Raw genomic sequence first — 19,863 nt, 5'->3', positions numbered from 1 at the left:
TCTCTATTTCTACGAAGTCCATAGGGTTCCACAGGATACCTTGGGTATAGGTGTGACGTCAGTCGCAGGGCACCAAAGAGTTAAGCTTTCAGCCTCCCAGGATGCACTAGGTCCCCCTCCTATACCCCGCCCCCAGGCCAAGGCACCTCAGTTAGTTACCAAGCCATAGGCCGGAGGAGGAGAAGGAAGAGAGAGAACAAAGATCTGGACACATACAAGAATCACATTCTCACCAGAGGGAGACGGAAAACCGGTGACCAGAGCAAAGCCCATCTGCAGCACAGGTGCGACAGGGCGGGAGTCCTGTGGAACCCTATGGACTTCGTAGAAATAGAGATAACAAGGGTAAGTTCTTACCATATCTCATATTTTCTACTTCAGGGTCCATAGGGTATCCACAGGATACCTTGGGGATGTCCCAAAGCAGTATCCTTTAAGGGTGGGGACGCTCCTGTGCAGAAAGGAGAATCCGCCGCCCGAAGGAAGCATCCTGAGAGGCGAAGGTGTCAAACCTGTAATACCTCACGAAGGTATGGACAGAAGACCACGTAGCAGCCTTGCAGATCTGAACTGCCGAGGCACCACGTCAAGCTGCCCACGAAGGACCCACAGACCTAGTGGAATGAGCCTTCAGAGAAGGAGGGACCGGTAGGCCTTCATGAAGATAAGCTTCAGAAATAGCCATACGGATCCAGGCTGCCAAAGTTTGCTTTGAAGCAGGCCAACCCTTTTTACAGAAGCCATAGAGGACAACAAAGCGTCCGACTTCCTAAACAAAGAAGTGCGGTCCACATAAGTCCTTAAGGCCCGCACAACATCCAAAGAGGCCTCACCCACGGAAAGACCCGGTGAGTTAAAGGCCGGAACAACTATTTCCTCGTTAACCTGAAACTGGGAAACAACTTTGGGGAGAAACTCGGGCCGAGTGCGGAGCACTGCCCTGTTCCCATGAAAAAACCAAGAAAGGGGGTCTACAAGAAAGAGCCCCTAACTCAGAAACACGTCTGGCTGAAACAACGGCCAGAAGGAAAACAGTCTTAGCTGTTAGCCATTTAATATCCACTGAGCCCAGTGGTTCAAACGGCGGTCCTTGGAGAGTCCTCAGGACCACAGCCAAATCCCAAGGCGCCACAGGTGGAACAAAGGGCGGCTGAATACGGAGAACACCTTGCATAAAGGTGCGCACATCCGGGATTGTAGCAATCCTACGGTGAAACCAGACAGATAGGGCCGAAACCTGTACCTTCAAAGAAGCAAGGCGAAGCCCATGATCTAGTCCCGCTTGCAGGAAGGCGAGAATCCGAGACAGACGAAACTCCCGCGGTGCATAACCTCTCGGTCGACACCACTGGAAGAACGTATGCCACACGCGATGGTATATCCTCGCGGAAGACGGTTTCCGAGCTCGTAACATGGTACACACCACAGAGCTGGCAAACCCCCAGGACCTCAGCATGGCCGTCTCAACAGCCATGCCGCCAAAGACAGCCGAGTCAGGTCCGGGTGAAGACAAGGACCCTGAGACAGAAGGTCCGGTCGTAGCGGCAACCGCAGAGGACTGTCCACGGACAGACCCTGAAGGTCTGAGAACCAGTGCCGTCTGGGCCACGCGGGAGCTATCAACAGGAGCGTCCCTCCTTCCTGTTTGAATTTCCGGATTACCCGTGGAAGAAGGGAGACCGGAGGGAACAGGTATGCGAACCTGAACGTCCACCGGACGGACAGAGCATCCACCAGAGACGCCCCTTCGTCTCTTGTGCAAGACCCGTACACCGGCAACTTGTTGTTGTGCCGGGACGCCATGAGGTCGATTTCTGGAAGACCCCACCTGTCCACCAGTAGTTGAAAAACGTCCGGGTGCAGGGACCATTCCCCTGGATGAACGTCCTGGCGACTTAGAAAGTCCGCCTCCCAATTTAGCACTCCCGGGATGAAGACCGCTGATATGGCCGGAAGATTGCGCTCCGCCCAAACCAGGATCCGAGAGACCTCTACGAGAGCCGCCCGACTGCGAGTTCCTCCTTGCCTGTTTATGTAGGCCACGGTGGTAGCATTGTCCGACTGGACCTGCACCGGGTGACCCTGGAGAAACCGCTGTGCCTGCAGGAGAGCATTGAAGACCGCACGGAGTTCCAAGATATTTATTGGAAGCTCCGCTTCTGTCGGTGTCCACCTGCCCTGGAACAAGTGTGGACCCGAAACTGCTCCCCAGCCCCGAAGACTGGCGTCCGTTGTCAACAGGACCCAATTTGGAACCCAGAACGGACGTCCCTTGTTGAGGTGGGTCATCTTTAACCACCACGCAAGGGACAGGCGAACCTCCGGGGTGAGCACAATCGTCTGGAACTTCAGAGACTGAGGCAGCCCGTTCCACTTGGACAGGATCAGGTGCTGCAGAGGTCTAGAGTGAAACTGGGCGTATTCCACCATGTCGAACACCGACACCATGGAGCCCAGTAACCTCATCGCCGAGTGTAAGGACACCCGGCGGCTGTGCAGACAACTGCGCACCCTTGACTGTAAAGCAGAGATCTTGTCCTCCGTCACGAAGATCCTTTGCTGTCCCGAGTCCAATAAGGCTCCAAGATGCAGAATCCTCCGAGACAGGATTAGAGTGGACTTCTGCCAGTTAATTAGCCAGCCGTGCCGTTGCAGCAGTGCAATGGTCAGGTCCAAGTGGTGTAACAGGAGCTCTGGAGATCCTGCCACCAATAACAGGTCGTCCAAGTACGGCAACATGCGGACTCCTTGCAGCCGCAGAGAAGCCGCCATAGCGTCCTGTATGTCCAATGACACCATGTAGTCCCCAGGTTCCAGCGCCAGAATGATGAACTGTAGGGTCTCCATCCGAAACTTCGGGACCCGCAAAGACTTGTTGAGTGCTTTGAGGTTGAGAATCGGACGATATGACCCATTGGGTTTCTGTACCAAAAATAGATTTGAATAGAAACCCTGGCCCCTCTGGGAGAATGGAACAGGCACTATAACTCCAGCCTGGAGCATAGTGTGCAATACCTTCCGCAGCTCCGTAGCCTTGTTCCGGTCTGATGGTAGACCCGTGGTGAAGAATCGAGCCGGGGGTCTGTGCCGGAAGGAGAGGGCGTACCCGTGAGAGACCACCTCCAGAACCCAAGTGTCTGTCGTAGTGAACGACCAACACCGGGAGAACTGCAGCAGGCGGCCTCCCACCCTGGGATCCCCCAAGGGGAGACCCGGACCGTCAGGCCGCAGGCTTGTCATCTGGCTTGGGGGCCGGACGTCTGGTACTCCATGCCTGTTTCCGGGGCTTGCCCGATTTCTTAGGGCCAGCCTGTCGAGGAAACGACTGTGGTTTGGGCCTGCCCTGGGCCCTAGATGACCGAAAGGACGATGGTCCAGAACCAGAAGGAGCAGCGGCCGACGGGAGACAAGCAGATTTGGCTGCCGCCAGCGTGGCCACAATCTTATCCAGATCCGGACCGAAGAGAACTTCTCCGGTAAACGGCAACGCTTCCAGACCTTTCTTGGATCTGCGTCCGCCTTCCAGGATCGCAGCCACAAGGTGCGACGAGCAGCTACCGCTGCTGAAGAAATTCTAGACACCAGAGTACTAATGTCTAGAGCCGCCTCGTTGATGTAGGTGGCCGAATCACGGAGATTGCCAATCAACTCCGCTTGTTCGGCCGGACAGTCGGATTCAAAAGAAGCCTCTAATGAATCCGCCCAGCGCTCCATCGCTCTGGCAACCCAGCAAATGGCCATAGCCGGCCGTGCTGCCCCCCCTGCAAGGGAATAAACGGACTTCAGGCAGATTTCTACCTTGCGGTCCGTAGCATCCTTAAGGGAGGACATGGATGGCATCGGCAATGTGGCACTACGGACAAGACGGGTCACGTGAGAATCCACCTGTGGAGGGGATTCACACTTAGCAAAATAATTATCCGCGAACGGATAAGCCACCGCCAGGCGTCTCTGCGGCTGGTATCTTTTGCCAGGTTGTTTCCACGCCTCCTCTAAATGGTCCACCAACTGACCCGAAAGAGGAAAGACTGTGGCATCGCCCTTCACATCTTTGAAAAAGGCATACTTAGATTTAGCCGCTGGGGGAACTTCGTCCTCAATCACCAAGGCTGTGCGGACCGCCCGAATAAGTCCAGGAATATATACTTTGGACTTAGCATCAGCGTCCTTAGTATGGAAAGGTTCCTGATCGTTAGGATCCAGAATCTCCCCATCATCAGACGTCCCTTCGTCATCCTCATAAGGAGCGGACAGAGACGCCACCGGCCTTTTATGAGGCCGCATCACAGACTCCCCTTGCAATACATCCGACAAGTGCTGTAAAGAACTCGTCAGGGAGTTAACCCACGCTGGCTCCTGAGAACCCGGGAGCGGGGAAATAGGGAGACTGTGGGGTACCACCAATTGTCGTGGGAACCCCTGCATGGGTGACGACACCACAGACTGCTGGGACAAACCCATCGGAGTAAACGCGGGCTGCGGAGCTAACTGGCCCACTAAAGCTGTTAATGCCTGAGCGAAACAAGCCCAGGGCGGCTCCTGTACCGGTGCTGTAACCGTAATAGGCCGCGCCATGGACAACACTGCCGGCAAAGGCCCTCCGCGCTACCCTCCCCCTCCGCTAACGGTACTTTGCACGTGGTACACTGTAGCCGGAGGGGAAAATCACTTTCAGACATGATGGCACCACGTATGTGACCTCTCTCACCAATTAAGTATTAAATAGGCGAGAGACCACCCTGCAGCACCGCACCGCAAGGGCTTTAGCAGAAAGAACAGGGACAGTAATAAAGCTGACAGTTTAGTGAAGAATAGTTACAGGCAGCGCTAGCACAGTCACATACAATGCAGAGAAATAACAATTCCTGCACTAACAGCGCTGATCACTCAACTACACAGACACAGGGCCTGGTAGGACACAGCGCTGCATACACAGACCTGAGCCACAGCGGAGGAGAGGTATGCGGGGGGACCCAGACCACGATGCTTCCTTCCAGACTTCCAGCAGCGTTCACCATGCGTTGCAGAGAAGATGGCCGCCGAGGAGCAGAGAGAAGCTGGCCTGGGGGAGGAGCGCTGACACAGGACCAGTCAGCACAGTGCAGAGAGGGCTGTGTGCAGCGGGGGAGGCGCCGGCTGTGAGACAGGGAAGGCGCGCTCCCCTGGCATGCATTTAACCCCTGGGACGCCGCAGCGCTACCGCTCTGCTGCGGTCCGCTGTCCCAGGGGGTAGTGGAAGCGCAGGTTGGTCGCCTGGCTCCACGCTGCAGCCAGTCCCCAGGGAGCCCCCTGCCTGGGGACTTAGGACCATGTGATCAGCGGGGACCCACCGCGGGACCCCGCTGCTTACCTCTGTCCCCCTTGAATCCGGCCATGGTCCGGAGCATCTGGGGTCACCGCTAGCTGTGACCCCAGACGCCCACCAGCATCCCCGGATCAGTACCGGCGTTCTGGTACCGGCGGGGTGTAGGGAAGACAGCATGGACGTCAGGACTGACTGTCCATGCTGTTCATCCAGATGTGCAGCCACAGCTGCATGAAGAAAAAGCTTCAGGGGCTCTTCTAGCCCCCACTCCAACAGGTGCACCCGACTCCGGCCGGGCACCAAACTAAACTGAGGTGCCTTGGCCTGGGGGCGGGGTATAGGAGGGGGACCTAGTGCATCCTGGGAGGCTGAAAGCTTAACTCTTTGGTGCCCTGCGACTGACGTCACACCTATACCCAAGGTATCCTGTGGATACCCTATGGACCCTGAAGTAGAAATATGAGTAGTGCCTTCATTTGTGATTTTTAATTTTGCAGGAAATAGCAATGCAAACTGAACATGGTTATGTAATATTTTACAAGTAGGCGAAAATTCTTTACGTCTTTGTGAGACGTTAGCAGAGAAATCTTGAAAGTTCAGGATAGAATGACCATCTACGGTCAGGGAATTCAGGCGACGATAGGATCGGAGGATCAATTCTTTGTCCCTATAATTTAAATATTTAGCAATTACAGGACGTGGATGTGACCCTGTAGTTGATCTCTCAGGACCCAATCTGTGTGCCCGTTCAATTATCATAGGGATTGTTGATGATGTAATACCAAGGGCCACAGTTAGTGAATGTTGCAAGTACTCTAATAAATGTTGTCCTTTAACAGATTCCGGGATCCCTATAAATCTAAGATTATTACGGCGATTCCTAATCTCTAGATCATCGATTTTATCGATCTGAGATCTGACAGTATCACCTTGAGATTTAGAGGAAGATTGAAGGGATATTAAAAGTATCTTCCACGTCACTAGTGCGTTGTTCCACCGCATCCAGATGTTTGGAATGTGAGTCCAATTGGGAAACCACATTAGTAATAGTATCACGAAAATCTTTAAATTGTTGTTCCATTATGGGTTTGATAACTAACAACATCTCCTGAGCTGCCGCTGTTGCTGAAGGAGCGGCTAACACAATAGAGGATTGTGTATCTCCTATAGGGACTAAAGGAGGTGTATCTGGAGAGGTCATTGGTGAATTCGGGGAGGAAGGAGATGATGAAGACATGGAGTGTGTAGTTTTTGGTTGAGAGGAATTCGCCTTAGTAGATTTTCTAGTCATAGTATAATATTTATGCATAACCTGTAAAATCACATTTGGTAAACAGATCTTCGAGGGATACCAATATATAGAAATCTAATTTACATTAGAACAAAATCAGTGACAGCATCAGTTAAAAGAGTAATCAATACTACATTGAGAAACACTACTCTCTGATGTATATTTTAAGTAAGTAATATCGTCTCCACTAGATGGCAGCGTCACTCTTCACCAAAAAGCAGCTAAATAAAAATAGCCCTGGATTATAATATTATGTCCAGTACTGATTACATAGCCATTTAATCAGTGAAAGATAATATAATTAGGATAATAGTTATTACCATCACACTGTTATATATAGAAATTAGTGACTCAGCTTGTTTCACTTCGGTAAATAGTCCAGATCTCAGGGCTTAAATAATAAAATAATAAGAGAAGAAAACAAAAGAAAAAAGAAAAGTAAATTGGCAGGGGATAGCGCCTCTCACCACCCCGGTATCTTCTCTCCCCTACTAGTTTCCAGCAACTTCACTCGACCCACAGCCAGGACCAGGGCACTATTAGACCAGTCACCCGCTCCAACGGAGGCCGCAGGCAGCCACAGCAAGATGCAAGTTCTTGACACCAAACAGCAGAGCTCCACTTCAGCCAGCAGGAACGGCCATATAGATATATTATTGCACCACCGGCGTCACCATGTAATCCTCCCGACTCCAGTCGTCCCGCAGCAGCGTCAGCAAAGACAGCTCCCCCTAGTTCTCTGTGTGCAGTTCAGATGCCGTCAGCTGCGCTTGTTCTCCGGTTAATCACCAGCGAGTCCCGGGGAATGATGTGTCCGCCGGCAAACCTCCACAGCGAGTCGCGTTGAGCGGACAGTTGCTCGCGTGGCTCGCAGGTGGGACCGACTCTTCCAGCTCCCCTGATGGTCTCCGTGTCCTCCGGCTCAGGCGGTATTGCTTCGTGGACCGCTCAACTCCAGTCCCCCTGCAGCAGACACCTCCTCCGGCAGTGTTCGGCAGAGACAGCTCTCTGGAAAGTTCCCGCTTACAAGCAGGTGTCTTCACCCTCCGGCGGCTGCACCACGTGGTCCGCTTGACTCGTCGCGGGCAGCAGACTCTCCGTCCAGCAACACCCGGCAGAAACAGCTCTCTGGAGGGCCTCTGGTTCCAGGTAAGCGACCCCTGTTTCAGGTAGGCAGCGACAAGTTGGCTGCAGTGAGTGCTCCGCAATAGCCCACTTTGCTGAGTTTTGTAGATGTGTCAGCAAGATGGCGGGGGAGGCAGGAGATCTCCTAGTATTTGGAGCAGGACTCCGGGGATAGTATGGAGAACTAGAAATACCCGCAACCAGTTCTCCGAAGGGTTACCACAGTGGCCAGCACCGTTAAAGAGTCCTGGGGCAGCAATTTATTGCTGTAAGAATCAGTAGAAGACCCAGGTAAATCGGGAGCCCTTCTAAAACGCGGCCATATACAAGGCCCGCCCACCGGAAGTCCCTCTAACTTACCTAATTTAATAGAAAAGAAAAACAGAAAACTCCTTTTTCTGGGGGCACAAAGTTAACTATAGCTGTTAAAAACAATTTTTTATTATATTGTATCCAAAAACAAAAACATATTTTCAAAAGGATTTTTTAAAGCACACGAAATGTCTCACAAGAGAGAAATATCATATCATCAGAAATAGACATCACAAATCTCCAGGGTATTGCTCTCATAATTCATTTCATAATCATATGTACATTTATCCCTAGAGATTACACATCAACGTGATCATCATAGTTTGTCAAGGGCGACAAGTAATGAGTGTAGTCAGATATTCTACAACAGAGTAATAGACGTTTAAAAAATATATTGCGCCTATACAAATATAGTGCCTTCTTGGGAGGAGGTCTCCGGAAAGTGAGAGTATACCCCTGAAAAAAACACTTCTCGGACCCAGACGTCTGTCTGTTTGATGCCAGCAGTCCGCAATTGAAGAAGTTGGCCTTTCACCCTGGGCTCCACTAGGATGAGACCTTCCCCATCAGGCAGAGGGTATGTTGTTCGGCTTAGAAGCTGAACATCTTACCAACCAGAACCTCTTATCTCGCTTGGTGGTCGTGCGAAGACTTTAATGTAGCTGTTGATGGCAGACCTGCAGAATCTGAAGCTGCCAGAGTAGCCAATATCTTATTTACTTCTGCTCCAAGAAGTAAATTTCCAAAGTAAGGATTCTAGAGCCTTAATAAAAAGGGCTATACGAGCCAATACCGAGCCTGCCAATGCTTTAGAAGCCCATCATCTATTGCAGCTTCTCCTAGCTAGGAGCCTATTACCGTATCTGGGAAATATAGGTCAGCTGTTCTCTGTTAGCATTTGGTAAACCATTTTCCAATGCCCCCGCCCATTCTTCAACAGCCTAGGATACCCAGGCCCCAGCCAAAGCTGGTCAAGTAATAGCTCTAGATTATGAAACTACTGCTTCAAGAAATGTTTACAATTTGCTGTCTGTAGGATCTTTAAAAAGACGATTCTGACTGAATAAGCAACGTAGCGTTCCTGGTACCTGAGAATCCATGGTAGGTGGGACTTCCCACTTAGTACATTCAGTAGCTGGGAAAGGATACAAAAAGATATTAATCCTTCCATTTATCCGGGTTACTCTATGCCTCTTCAATTCGTTCAGAGAACTGACCCTCCCCCTCAAATTTAGGAAACTCAGCTTTTACCACCTTCTAGTTTTTAAATACTGGAACCTTCTTCCTAGGAGCCGGCTCATCATCCTGTATATTGATTTGTCTAGCCTTCCAAGTAGAAGACATGCACAGTAGGTCCTCCTCTCCCGAGCTAAAACCCTGGAGAAGTCTGAATCTACATGCTGAGCTGGGCAGACTGATAACAGCACATCAACCATCATGTATAAAGTTCTGAGGGGACAAGTCCGTCAAACAGGATTTACATGAAACCAGCACAGGGGCCTCAGCCTTCTGTTTCCCTTACCTTTGACATATTTAGTATTAAAAGGTAACAAATGCAACGCAGTGTGGCAGCCTTCATAAATACAAGTAAATATGAAGTACACAGACAAAAGAAATAAATAAAAAAATCCAGCCCCAGAGGAATGAGAAACCCCCCCCCCCCCAGAAAAAACAGTGATGGTTATAACGGACAGTCAGAAATAAAACACTGGGTTTTATTTCATTTGATTTTATTTCATTTGATTTTATTTGATTCAGACCCGCTCGCGAGCGCTGTGCGCCCGCAAGGGGGTCGATGGTGGCAAAGTGTGCCGGCACCGTCGTGCACATGCGCGAGACCCGGATAGCGACGGGCAAACCGTCGCTCCGGGTCTCGTACCAAAGGAGGCGTGCTGTCGATGTTGAGTGACAGCACGCCCCCTTTGGTGGGCGGGCCGGGGGCGTGGCTGCATGGTAGAGCCGAAAGCACTCTAGGGCTTGTGGCAACGAGACCCTACCACAAGGGTCTCGTCGCAAGCCCGATGGTCGCGATGGTCTTGGCCATCGCGACCATCATCATGGCCGCTCGCTATAGCTGTGGGTGGTCACCCACAGCTATGCGAGCGGCCAGGAGGCCGCTCTAAAAAAACAGAAGGACGGCCCTGATTCAGAGCGAGCGCTCTGTCAGAGCGTCCAGCTCTGAATCAGGGCCACAGTATTAATACAGCAGCTAACAAACAGTCACATACAATGCATATGTAATTAAGTTGCAATAGACTCTGAATCAACTACTCAAATATGAGGCTTGGTAGGATATAGAGCATCATATACCGGACCCGAGGGAGAGGTATACAGGGAGTCTGACTCAAATCCTCCTAAGCCCAAGTCGCTTCAGCAGTGCACAAATAGTGGACTGTGAGCGTCTCATATACACAAGGATGGTAGGAGGAGCGACCCAGGCCCGCAAAAACTTTTGACAAATCCGCGTCTGGGTTGGGGGGAGAAGCTGCTGGGTTAGCGCTTACGCTTACCTTCCCTAAGTTGCGTCAACCAGCCGGGTATACTGGCCTCATGGCAGCAGAAGAGTCTGCTGTGACCCGCCAAAACCGAGTTACAGTGCAGGTGTCTTAATTCAGACACTGAGAACTGCTAACACAAAACATAATAAAAGCTTAGGACTGCCTGAGAAGTCCCCTGTTACAAAGATGCATCTGAATCCTGCAGCACCAAATGAATAACTGAATACCTGTGGCCAGGGGCAGTGTATACGTGGAGGAGGACCAGAGGCATCCTGGGAGCTGAAAGCTTAACAGTTTGGTGGCTGGATCACTCCAACCACATTGTCCCCATGGTATTCCTGTGGATCCCTATGGACCCTGAAGAAGAAAGTTGTGTTACAGTGATGGGTGTCGCGGAGTGTGGCAGAAAGAATCAACCTGCCCTTGCTGTGCCCTACATGGGGCATAATTGTACCTTTATGTTCTATTACAGCGCAATGCTCTGTAGGATGGGGGTTACGTACCTGAAGCCGGGATGTCCCTGCGCACCGCAGTACCCTCCACCAGTGTCTTAGAGTCCTTGTTGACAGCTACAAAGGCTGTAAGAGAGGAGATGACTCCGGACTGTAGACTGGTCTCCAAGATTCTCTTCTTTACCTCCTCCGAGTCAGAGTCAGTTCCGTGCTGCAGCTGCGAGATCAGAGCTTTGGCTGCCAGTCTGTGTATGGTGGGTCTGAGAGAATAAGACCAGTTATTACATGGACAATCAGGGCTTTGGCTGCCAGTCTGTGTATGGTGGGTCTGAGAGAATAAGACCAGTTATTACATGGGGGATCAGAGCTTTGGCTGCCAGTCTGTGGATGGTGGGTCTGAGAGAATAAGACCAGTTATTACATGGGGGTAATCAGAGCTTTGGCTGCCAGTCTGTGAATGGTGGGTCTGAGAGAATAAGACCAGTTATTACATGGGGGTAATCAGGGCTTTGGCTGCCAGTCTGTGGATGGTGGGACTGAGAGAATAAGACCAGTTATTACATGGAGAATCAGAGCTTTGGCTGCCAGCCTGTGGATGGTGGGTCTGAGAGAATAATGCCAGTTATTACATGGGGGAATCAGGGCTTTGGCTGCCAGTCTGTGGATGGTGGGTCTGAGAGAATAAGACCAGCTATTACATGGGGGTAATCAGGGCTTTGGCTGCCAGTCTGTGGATGGTGGGTCTGAGAGAATAAGACCAGTTATTACATGGAGAATCAGGGCTTTGGCTGCCAGTCTGTGGATGGTGGGTCTGAGAGAATAAGGCCAGTTATTACATGGGGGAATCAGGGCTTTGGCTGCCAGTCTGTGGATGGTGGAACTGAGAGAATAAGACCAGTTATTACATGGGGGAATCAGGGCTTTGGCTGCCAGTCTGTGGATGGTGGAACTGAGAGAATAAGACCAGTTATTACATGTGGGATCAGGGCTTTGGCTGCCAGTCTGTGGATGGTGGGTCTGAGAGAATAATGCCAGTTATTACATGGGGGAATCAGGGCTTTGGCTGCCAGTCTGTGGATGGTGGGTCTGAGAGAATAAGACCAGTTATTACATGGAGAATCAGGGCTTTGGCTGCCAGTCTGTGGATGGTGGGTCTGAGAGAATAAGGCCAGTTATTACATGGAGAATCAGGGCTTTGGCTGCCAGTCTGTGGATGGTGGGTCTGAGAGAATAAGACCAGTTATTACATGGAGAATCAGGGCTTTGGCTGCCAGTCTGTGGATGGTGGAACTGAGAGAATAAGACCAGTTATTACATGTGGGATCAGGGCTTTGGCTGCCAGTCTGTGGATGGTGGGTCTGAGAGAATAATGCCAGTTATTACATGGGGGAATCAGGGCTTTGGCTGCCAGTCTGTGGATGGTGGGTCTGAGAGAATAAGACCAGTTATTACATAGGGGTAATCAGGGCTTTGGCTGCCAGTCTGTGGATGGTGGGACTGAGAGAATAAGACCAGTTATTACATGGAGAATCAGGGCTTTGGCTGCCAGTCTGTGGATGGTGGAACTGAGAGAATAAGACCAGTTATTACATGTGGGATCAGGGCTTTGGCTGCCAGTCTGTGGATGGTGGGTCTGAGAGAATAATGCCAGCTATTACATGGGGGAATCAGGGCTTTGGCTGCCAGTCTGTGGATGGTGGGTCTGAGAGAATAAGACCAGTTATTACATGGGGGAATCAGGGCTTTGGCTGCCAGTCTGTGGATGGTGCGTCTGAGAGAATAAGACCAGTTATTACATGGGGGTAATCAGGGCTTTGGCTGCCAGTCTGTGGATGGTGGGTCTGAGAGAATAAGACCAGTTATTACATGGAGAATCAGGGCTTTGGCTGCCAGTCTGTGGATGGTGGGTCTGAGAGAATAAGACCAGTTAGTAATGCTGCAGAGGAGCCATTGCCCTCCGAACAGGAGGCCCCTTCAACTTTCCTTCTTAAAGGTCTATTCATAAAGCAGAGAAACGCCCTGATTTGCGGTAAACAGGGCAATTCTCTGCTTCCAGCTATTCAATAGAAAGGATACCGCATGGAAAAACAGGTTGTTTCTCCAGCGCTGCCCCTACCTAATTCTGAATAATAAGGAGATATATGTAATATTGACTCCCACAGATATAACCATAATATATTTATAATCAGCATAATATAAAGGTTGGTGGTATAATGCAGTAGAGTTGAATACAATTTATATAGTCAGTATACATTTACTCCTCCCTCTGAATTGAGGAATAGCCTAAGGTCATTATACTATATATGGACTCAAGATAGATACAAATTTGTAATTTAAATATCTGAGAATAATAGTAAATAAATTTGAATACATTTTCCTTATATATTTTAAAAAAAAAGTGCCGTCTACCTAACCAGGCGGTCAGAAAGAAAACTAATTAACATTAAAGAGTTTATTTATTGAAGATAACCAAATAATTCATTAAAATAATACAAACATTAAACAGTCAGAATTTAATTTCACTTATATATTAGGATATTCACTTTATTATAATTTATGTACACTTTTTGTAATTTTTGTCAATTATATTTCGCCTTATAATTATAATCTCCCAGAATGGCCCGCTGTCCCCATACACTAGTATCACAGATATCTCCTACTTACCTTCCTCTCCCGGAATGGCCCGCTGTCCCCATACACTAGTATCACAGATATCTCCTGCTTACCTTCCTCTCCCGGAATGGCCGCTGTCCCCATACACTAGTATCACAGATATCTCCTGCTTACCTTTCTCTCCCGGAATGGCCCGCTGTCCCATACACTAGTACCACAGGTATCTCCTGCTTACCTTCCTCTCCCGGAATGGCCCGCTGTCCCCATACACTAGTATCAGAGATATCTCCTACTTACCATCCTCTCCCGGAATGACCCGCTGTCCCCATACACTAGTATCATAGGTATCTCCTGCTTACCTTCCTCTCCCGGAATGACCCGCTGTCCCCATACACTAGTATCATAGATATCTCCTACTTACCATCCTCTCCCGGAATGACCCGCTGTCCCCATACACTAGTATCATAGGTATCTCCTGCTTACCTTCCTCTCCCGGAATGGCCTGCTGTCCCCATACACAAATATCACAGATATCTCCTGCTTACCTTCCTCTCCCGGAATGGCCTGCTATCCCCATACACAAGTACTGTATCACAGATATCTCCTGCTTACCTTCCTCTCCCGGAATGGCCCGCTATCCCCATACACTAATATCACAGATATCTCCTGCTTACTTTTCTCTCCCGGAATGGCCCGCTGTCCCCATACACTAGTATCACAGATATCTCCTGCTTACCTTCCTCTCCCGGAATGGCCGCTGTCCCCATACACTAGTATCACAGATATCTCCTGCTTACCTTCCTCTCCCGGAATGTCCCGCTGTCCTCATACACTAGTATCACAGATATCTCCTACTTACCTTTCTCTCCCGGAATGGCTCGCTGTCCCCATACACTAGTATCACAGATATCTCCTACTTACCTTTCTCTCCCGGAATGGCTCGCTGTCCCCATACACTAGTATCACAGATATCTCCTGCTTACCTTTCTCTCCCGATATGGCCCGCTGTCCCCATACACTAGTATCACATATATCTCCTGCTTACCTTCCTCTCCCGGAATGGCCGATGTCCTCATACACTAGTATTAGGACCTAAATTCATCAAGCTTCGAAAATACAATATTTTCTTTACTAACTATGGGAGCATTCTCCATCTTCTGATAGCGTTTGCTCCCTTCCCATCCCCTATGGGAAAGATCCTTGGATTGCCTTTCAGATCCCTCCGCCCCTGTCCGGCTCCTTCGGCCGGCCCTGTGTGTGCCTGCGTGCATACTAGTCAGACTCGGCAGTGCTAAGTATCACTGCTCCAGTGAAACACTTTGGAGAGACAACGGATTTTCGGATCAGCTGTCCCCGCGCCGGAGCAATGATGAATTTCTCTGATGCTTTTCGCGAGTTAGAATGTTAATCAGGGTCTGCCCGGACCGTGATAATTAACATAATGAATATGGTCCTAATAGTTTGTATTATATGTGTGACCAGAGTGATCACTGGGGACCTTTACTCCATTGTATTTCCCTGATCTCATATATTATATCTTCTGGGCACAATAATATCTATGTACCTGTCAGCTTTCTCCACTGTAAGCGGGAAACGAAGATTGTTCTTTAAAATGTCATCTTTAAACTTGTACTGCAGACAGACTTCTCCCTCCGCTTCATTCTCCTCCTATATAATAGGAACAATATAAATATCACGTTCCGATGCTTATACCATAGGCGCCATAGTCATCATGGTCTGAGCGCCTAGCGTTGCATTGCGCCATTTCTCTAACACTCCTCCCTCTGTACAAGGAGCAGTGATACATAGTACACAGGTTACAGACTCACGGATACAGACGTAACGCACCTTTCCCTTCAGCTGGGCGTAGACAATAGACCTCTGACCCTGAAAGATGGCGGTGGGGATTAGGGACAGGAGAACGGATTCCACTCCGGAAGGCAGAGTCCATGTCAGAGAGACGTCCTTCACGGTGGGCTGTAAGGAGCATTTTAGGGCTCGGAGAACCTGATGGGGTTGGGAAAGAACAGACAGGATTAAGATGGCAGATAAAACTGTGTATTACTATAGGTCACCTGTCATCTGTCTGTGTATGACGTCACCTATCAGTGTATGACTACACGTCACCTGTCCATGTTAGGATAATGTAGACTACTCATAGGTCACCGACCTCTCAACATGCTGTAAACATGGGGCTCATGCGTAGTTGTACACAAGTCTGTTTGTGCAGGGATCTGGAGCAGTTGTGCACGGTGTAAGCTCTGTAGCCGAGCACACACATCTATGGGCAATGCAGACACGTGGTAATGGGGTGAGAGCGTGCTGAGGGACTAACAGGCTATGCAGACTGTTCATCTGACCACGGTGACTGCACATCTTGCAATTTGTGGTCTTTGGGAAGGGACGCGGTGACAGGTCAGTGGATACAATAGATCGGTCAAGTAGCGTCAGTCTGCACACCACTGCATTTCTATTGTCTCTCACTTACTGCACCTATAGAGGATCTAATGAAGCTGCCGGTAACCTCCAAGGAATGTACATGTAATGGAGTAACATTATCTACACCAATCAGGGAAATCCAATTAGGATTACAGGTGAGATCATTACCACAGCCTCCTAACCTGCCACAGAGAGTCCCCCCCCCTGACTGCCACAGAGAGCGCCCCCCCCCGACCGCCACAATCTAATCACTGAGGCAAGACTGGAGCACCTGTCCCCTTGTAGATTTAGGGCAAATTTACTAAGCGGCGTTTTGACGGCGGGTTCTATTCTATTCTAAACCCCGGCGGTTTGGCGGCGGGTTCTATTCTATTCTAAACCCTGGGGGTTTGGTGGCGGTTTTGCAGCGGTTTCTAAATGACAGCCCTGTTCTGTTCTATTCTAAAATGTGTTTTGATGGCAGTTTTGCAGCGGTTTTGGCCTTAGTAAAACAAGAGATATGGTAAGAACTGAACTTTGTTATCTCTGTTTCTACGTAGTCCTTAGGGTCCACAGGGATACCTTGGGGTATAGGCTTCGTCCATGGGCACCACACAGTTAAATCTGTCATCCCAGGATGCACCGGGCCTCCTCCTATACGCCGCGCCCAGGCACCTCAGTCTTAGATCAAGCCATAGGCCAGAGGAGGAGGAGAAAAAAGAAGGAAGAAGAAAGTCTGGAACACACAAGATTCACATTATTCTCACAGAAAAGGAGACAGAAACTGGTGACCAGAACACCCTACGGAAGCACAGGGCGTCAGGGCGGGCAACCTGTGGACCCTAAGGACTTCGTAGAAACAGAGATAACAAAGGTAATTTCTTACCATATCTCTTGTTTTCTACTCCAGGGTTCTTAAGGATCCACAGGGATACCTTGGGGATGTCCCAAAGCAGTATCCTTCAAGGGAGGGGACGCTACTGTGCAGAAAGGAGATCCTGAGAAGCAAAAGTGTCAAATGCGTAATGCCTGACAAAAGGTATGGACAGAGGACCACGTGGCCGCCTTGCAAAGCTGAACAGCCGAGTCGCCATGGCGAACTGCTCACGAAGGACCCACAGACCTCGTAGAATGAGCCTTCACAGAGGGTGGCACTGGAAGACCCTCATGAGCGTAAGCCTCAGAGATCGCCATGCAAATTACTGTGCCAAAGTCTGATTATTGGCAGGCCAACCCCTCTTATGAAATCCATACAGGACAAACAAAGAGTCCGATTTTTTTAAAGAACTGGTACAGTCCACATAAATCCGCAGAACCCATACCACATCCAAAGAGGCCTCACCAGCTGAGAGATCCAATGAATTAAAGGCTGGGACCACAATTTCTTCGTTAAAATGTGGAAACTACACACCACCTTAGGAAGGAAATCAGGGCGGGTACGAAGCACTGTCCGAATGATAAATCAGAAAGGGGAGACGACAGGATAGAGCCCCCAAATCCGACACCCTTCTGGCCGAAGCAATAGCCAGAAGGAACACTGTCTTTGTCGTAAGCCATTTCAAATCCACGGAACCCAAAAAGTTCAAATGGAGGACCTCGTAGCGCCCTCAGGACCACAGCCAAATCCCAAGGAGCCACCAGAGGGACAAAGGGAGGCTGGATGCGAAGGACACCCTGCATTAAGGTGCGGATATCAGACAGCATAGCAATCCTACGCTGAAACCAAACCAACAGGGCAGAAACATGCACCTTCAGTGAGACGAGGCGTAGACCTAGATCCAAGCCAGCCTGTAGGAAAGCCAGCACTCTGGATATCCGAAACTCCTGGAGGATCATACCCTCTAGGGCGACACCACTCAAAATAAGTATGCCACATCCTGTGGTAAATTCTAGCTGAAGCATGTTTCCGAGCTCGTAGCATGGTATTCACCACCGCTCTGGAGAAACCCTTAGACCTCAAGAGGGAAGTCTCAAGAGCCATGCCGTCAAAGACAGACGACTCAGGTCCTGGTAGAGGCAACAGCAATGGAGTGTCGATGGACAGACACTGAAGATCCGAGTACCAATTCCGTCTGGGCCACGCAGGAGCCACCAGCAGGATCTTGCCTCCTTCCTGTTTGATCTTTCGAAGTACTCGAGGCAGAAGGGAGAACGGAGGAAACAGGTACGCGAATTGGAAGTTCCACCGTACCGACAGAGCGTCCACCAGGAGAGCCCCTGCGTCTCTTGTTCAGGATCCGTACGCCCACAGCTTGCGGTTGTGTCTGGAGGCCATTAGGTCTATTTCGGGAAGGCCCCACTTGTCCACCAGGAGTTGAAACACCTCCTGGCGAAGAGACCATTCCCCCTGGGTGTACATCATGGAGGCTGAGGAAGTCCGCTTCCCAGTTGAGCACTCCCGGAATGAACACAGCCGAAATGGCTGGGAGATTGCCTTCCGCCCAAGTCAGAATGCGGATTACCTCCCTTAGAGCAACAATGCAGAGTGTCCATTCGGAACCGAGGGACCCTTAAAAACTTGTTCAGGTACTTGAGGTTGAGGATAGGTCTGAATGATCCATTTGGTTTTTTTGGACCAGAAAGAGGTTGGAGTAATATCCCGTCCCCCTTAGGGGTAACGGAACAGGCACTATGACTCCCATCTGGAGCATAGAGCGCACCACCTCCTGGATCGCTAGAGCTTTCATTGGATCTGAAGGAAGGCCTGCTGCAAAGAACTGATGAGGAGGCCTTCTGCGGAAAGAGAGGGCATATCCCTGAGATACCGCTTCCCTAACCCAAGTGTCTGTGGTGGTCTGGTACCAACACTGGGCATATCGCAGAAGTCGGCCTCCCACATTGGGGTCCCCCAAGGGGAGGTCCAGCCCGTCAGGCTGAGGGTTTATCGTCCGGCTTGGCGGCCGGACGTCTGGTACTCCAAGCTTGTTTCTTGGGCTTTGTGGTCTTTTTGGGACTTGAAGGTCTCGGAAAGGACTGCACCTTAGGTTTGCCCTGTGGGCGACTGAGCCGAAAAGGACGGGTTTTTAGACCCAGACGGAGTCGGAGCTGAAGGTAGCCATGCAGATTTGGCAGCCACCAGCGTGTCCACTATCTTGTCCAAGGCGGGCCCGAACAGGACCTGCCCATTATAAGGTAAGCATTCCAAGCCCTTTTTGGATGCAGCGTCCGCCCTCCAAGAACGTAAACACAAGGAGCGGCCACGGCCGCCACGGAAATCCTAGATGCAAGAAGGGCCGCTTCGTTAATGTACGTAGCGGAATCCCGGAGATTACTCACTAACACAACCTGTTCACTGGTCCTGTCCTCCGAAGCACACGATGCTTCCAATGCATCTGCCCATCTTTCCATAGCCTGAGCCACCCAGCAGACTGCCAGATAGAGGAAAAACTACTGCAGTAATACTAACCTCCTTAAAATAAGCATGGGTAGGTGTTGCAGGTAGGTTGTCGTTCGTAATCACCATGGCCGCACGGACCGCCCGTACGAGACCTGGAATATATATTCTAGATTTAACCTCCGCCCCTAATTGAGGGGTGTCAGTGTCAGACAATTCTAGAATCTCGCCCTCATCAGACGACCCATCATCCTCATCACATTGTGTGGATGGATATGACAATAATGGTCTTTTAGCAGGTGTAGGTGGATCCTGCTCTGTAGTATTCTGCACCGTAGCGGACACAGAATTAGCCCAAATAGGGTATGCGTGAGTAAGAACCTGTTGAGGGGGGCACTGCGCCATCACCATCTGTCCCGAACCCCTAGTACAGGAGAAGGGACTACCGCAGGGAGGACTGTCAACCTATTCACAAGGACATTCAAAGCCTGTGCAAAACGTAGTTCGAATCCCGG

At 50.1% G+C, this 19,863-nt stretch overlaps 1 protein-coding gene across 1 annotated transcript in view; it reads right to left on the bottom strand.

Moving 5' to 3' along the window:
* Positions 1-15,603, bottom strand: part of LOC148481353 (von Willebrand factor A domain-containing protein 5A-like) — a gene marked incomplete at its 5' end in the record, with an annotated part of 59,473 nt that extends 43,870 nt beyond the window's left edge. The window contains 3 exons of the mRNA XM_088453629.1: positions 11,035-11,243; positions 15,161-15,264; positions 15,445-15,603. Coding sequence (XP_088309755.1) covers positions 11,035-11,243; positions 15,161-15,264; positions 15,445-15,603 — 472 coding nt within the window. The remainder of the gene's footprint in view (positions 1-11,034; positions 11,244-15,160; positions 15,265-15,444) is intronic.
* Between the last annotated feature and the right edge of the window lie 4,260 nt (positions 15,604-19,863).

Source organism: Taudactylus pleione, unplaced genomic scaffold (genome assembly GCF_031769625.1).
Source record: "Taudactylus pleione unplaced genomic scaffold, aTauple2 ptg000584l, whole genome shotgun sequence".
NCBI classification, from domain to species: Eukaryota; Metazoa; Chordata; class Amphibia; order Anura; family Myobatrachidae; genus Taudactylus; species Taudactylus pleione.
The sequence above is the reverse complement of the archived record's forward strand: the minus strand, read 5'-3'. Positions and strand labels throughout refer to the sequence as shown.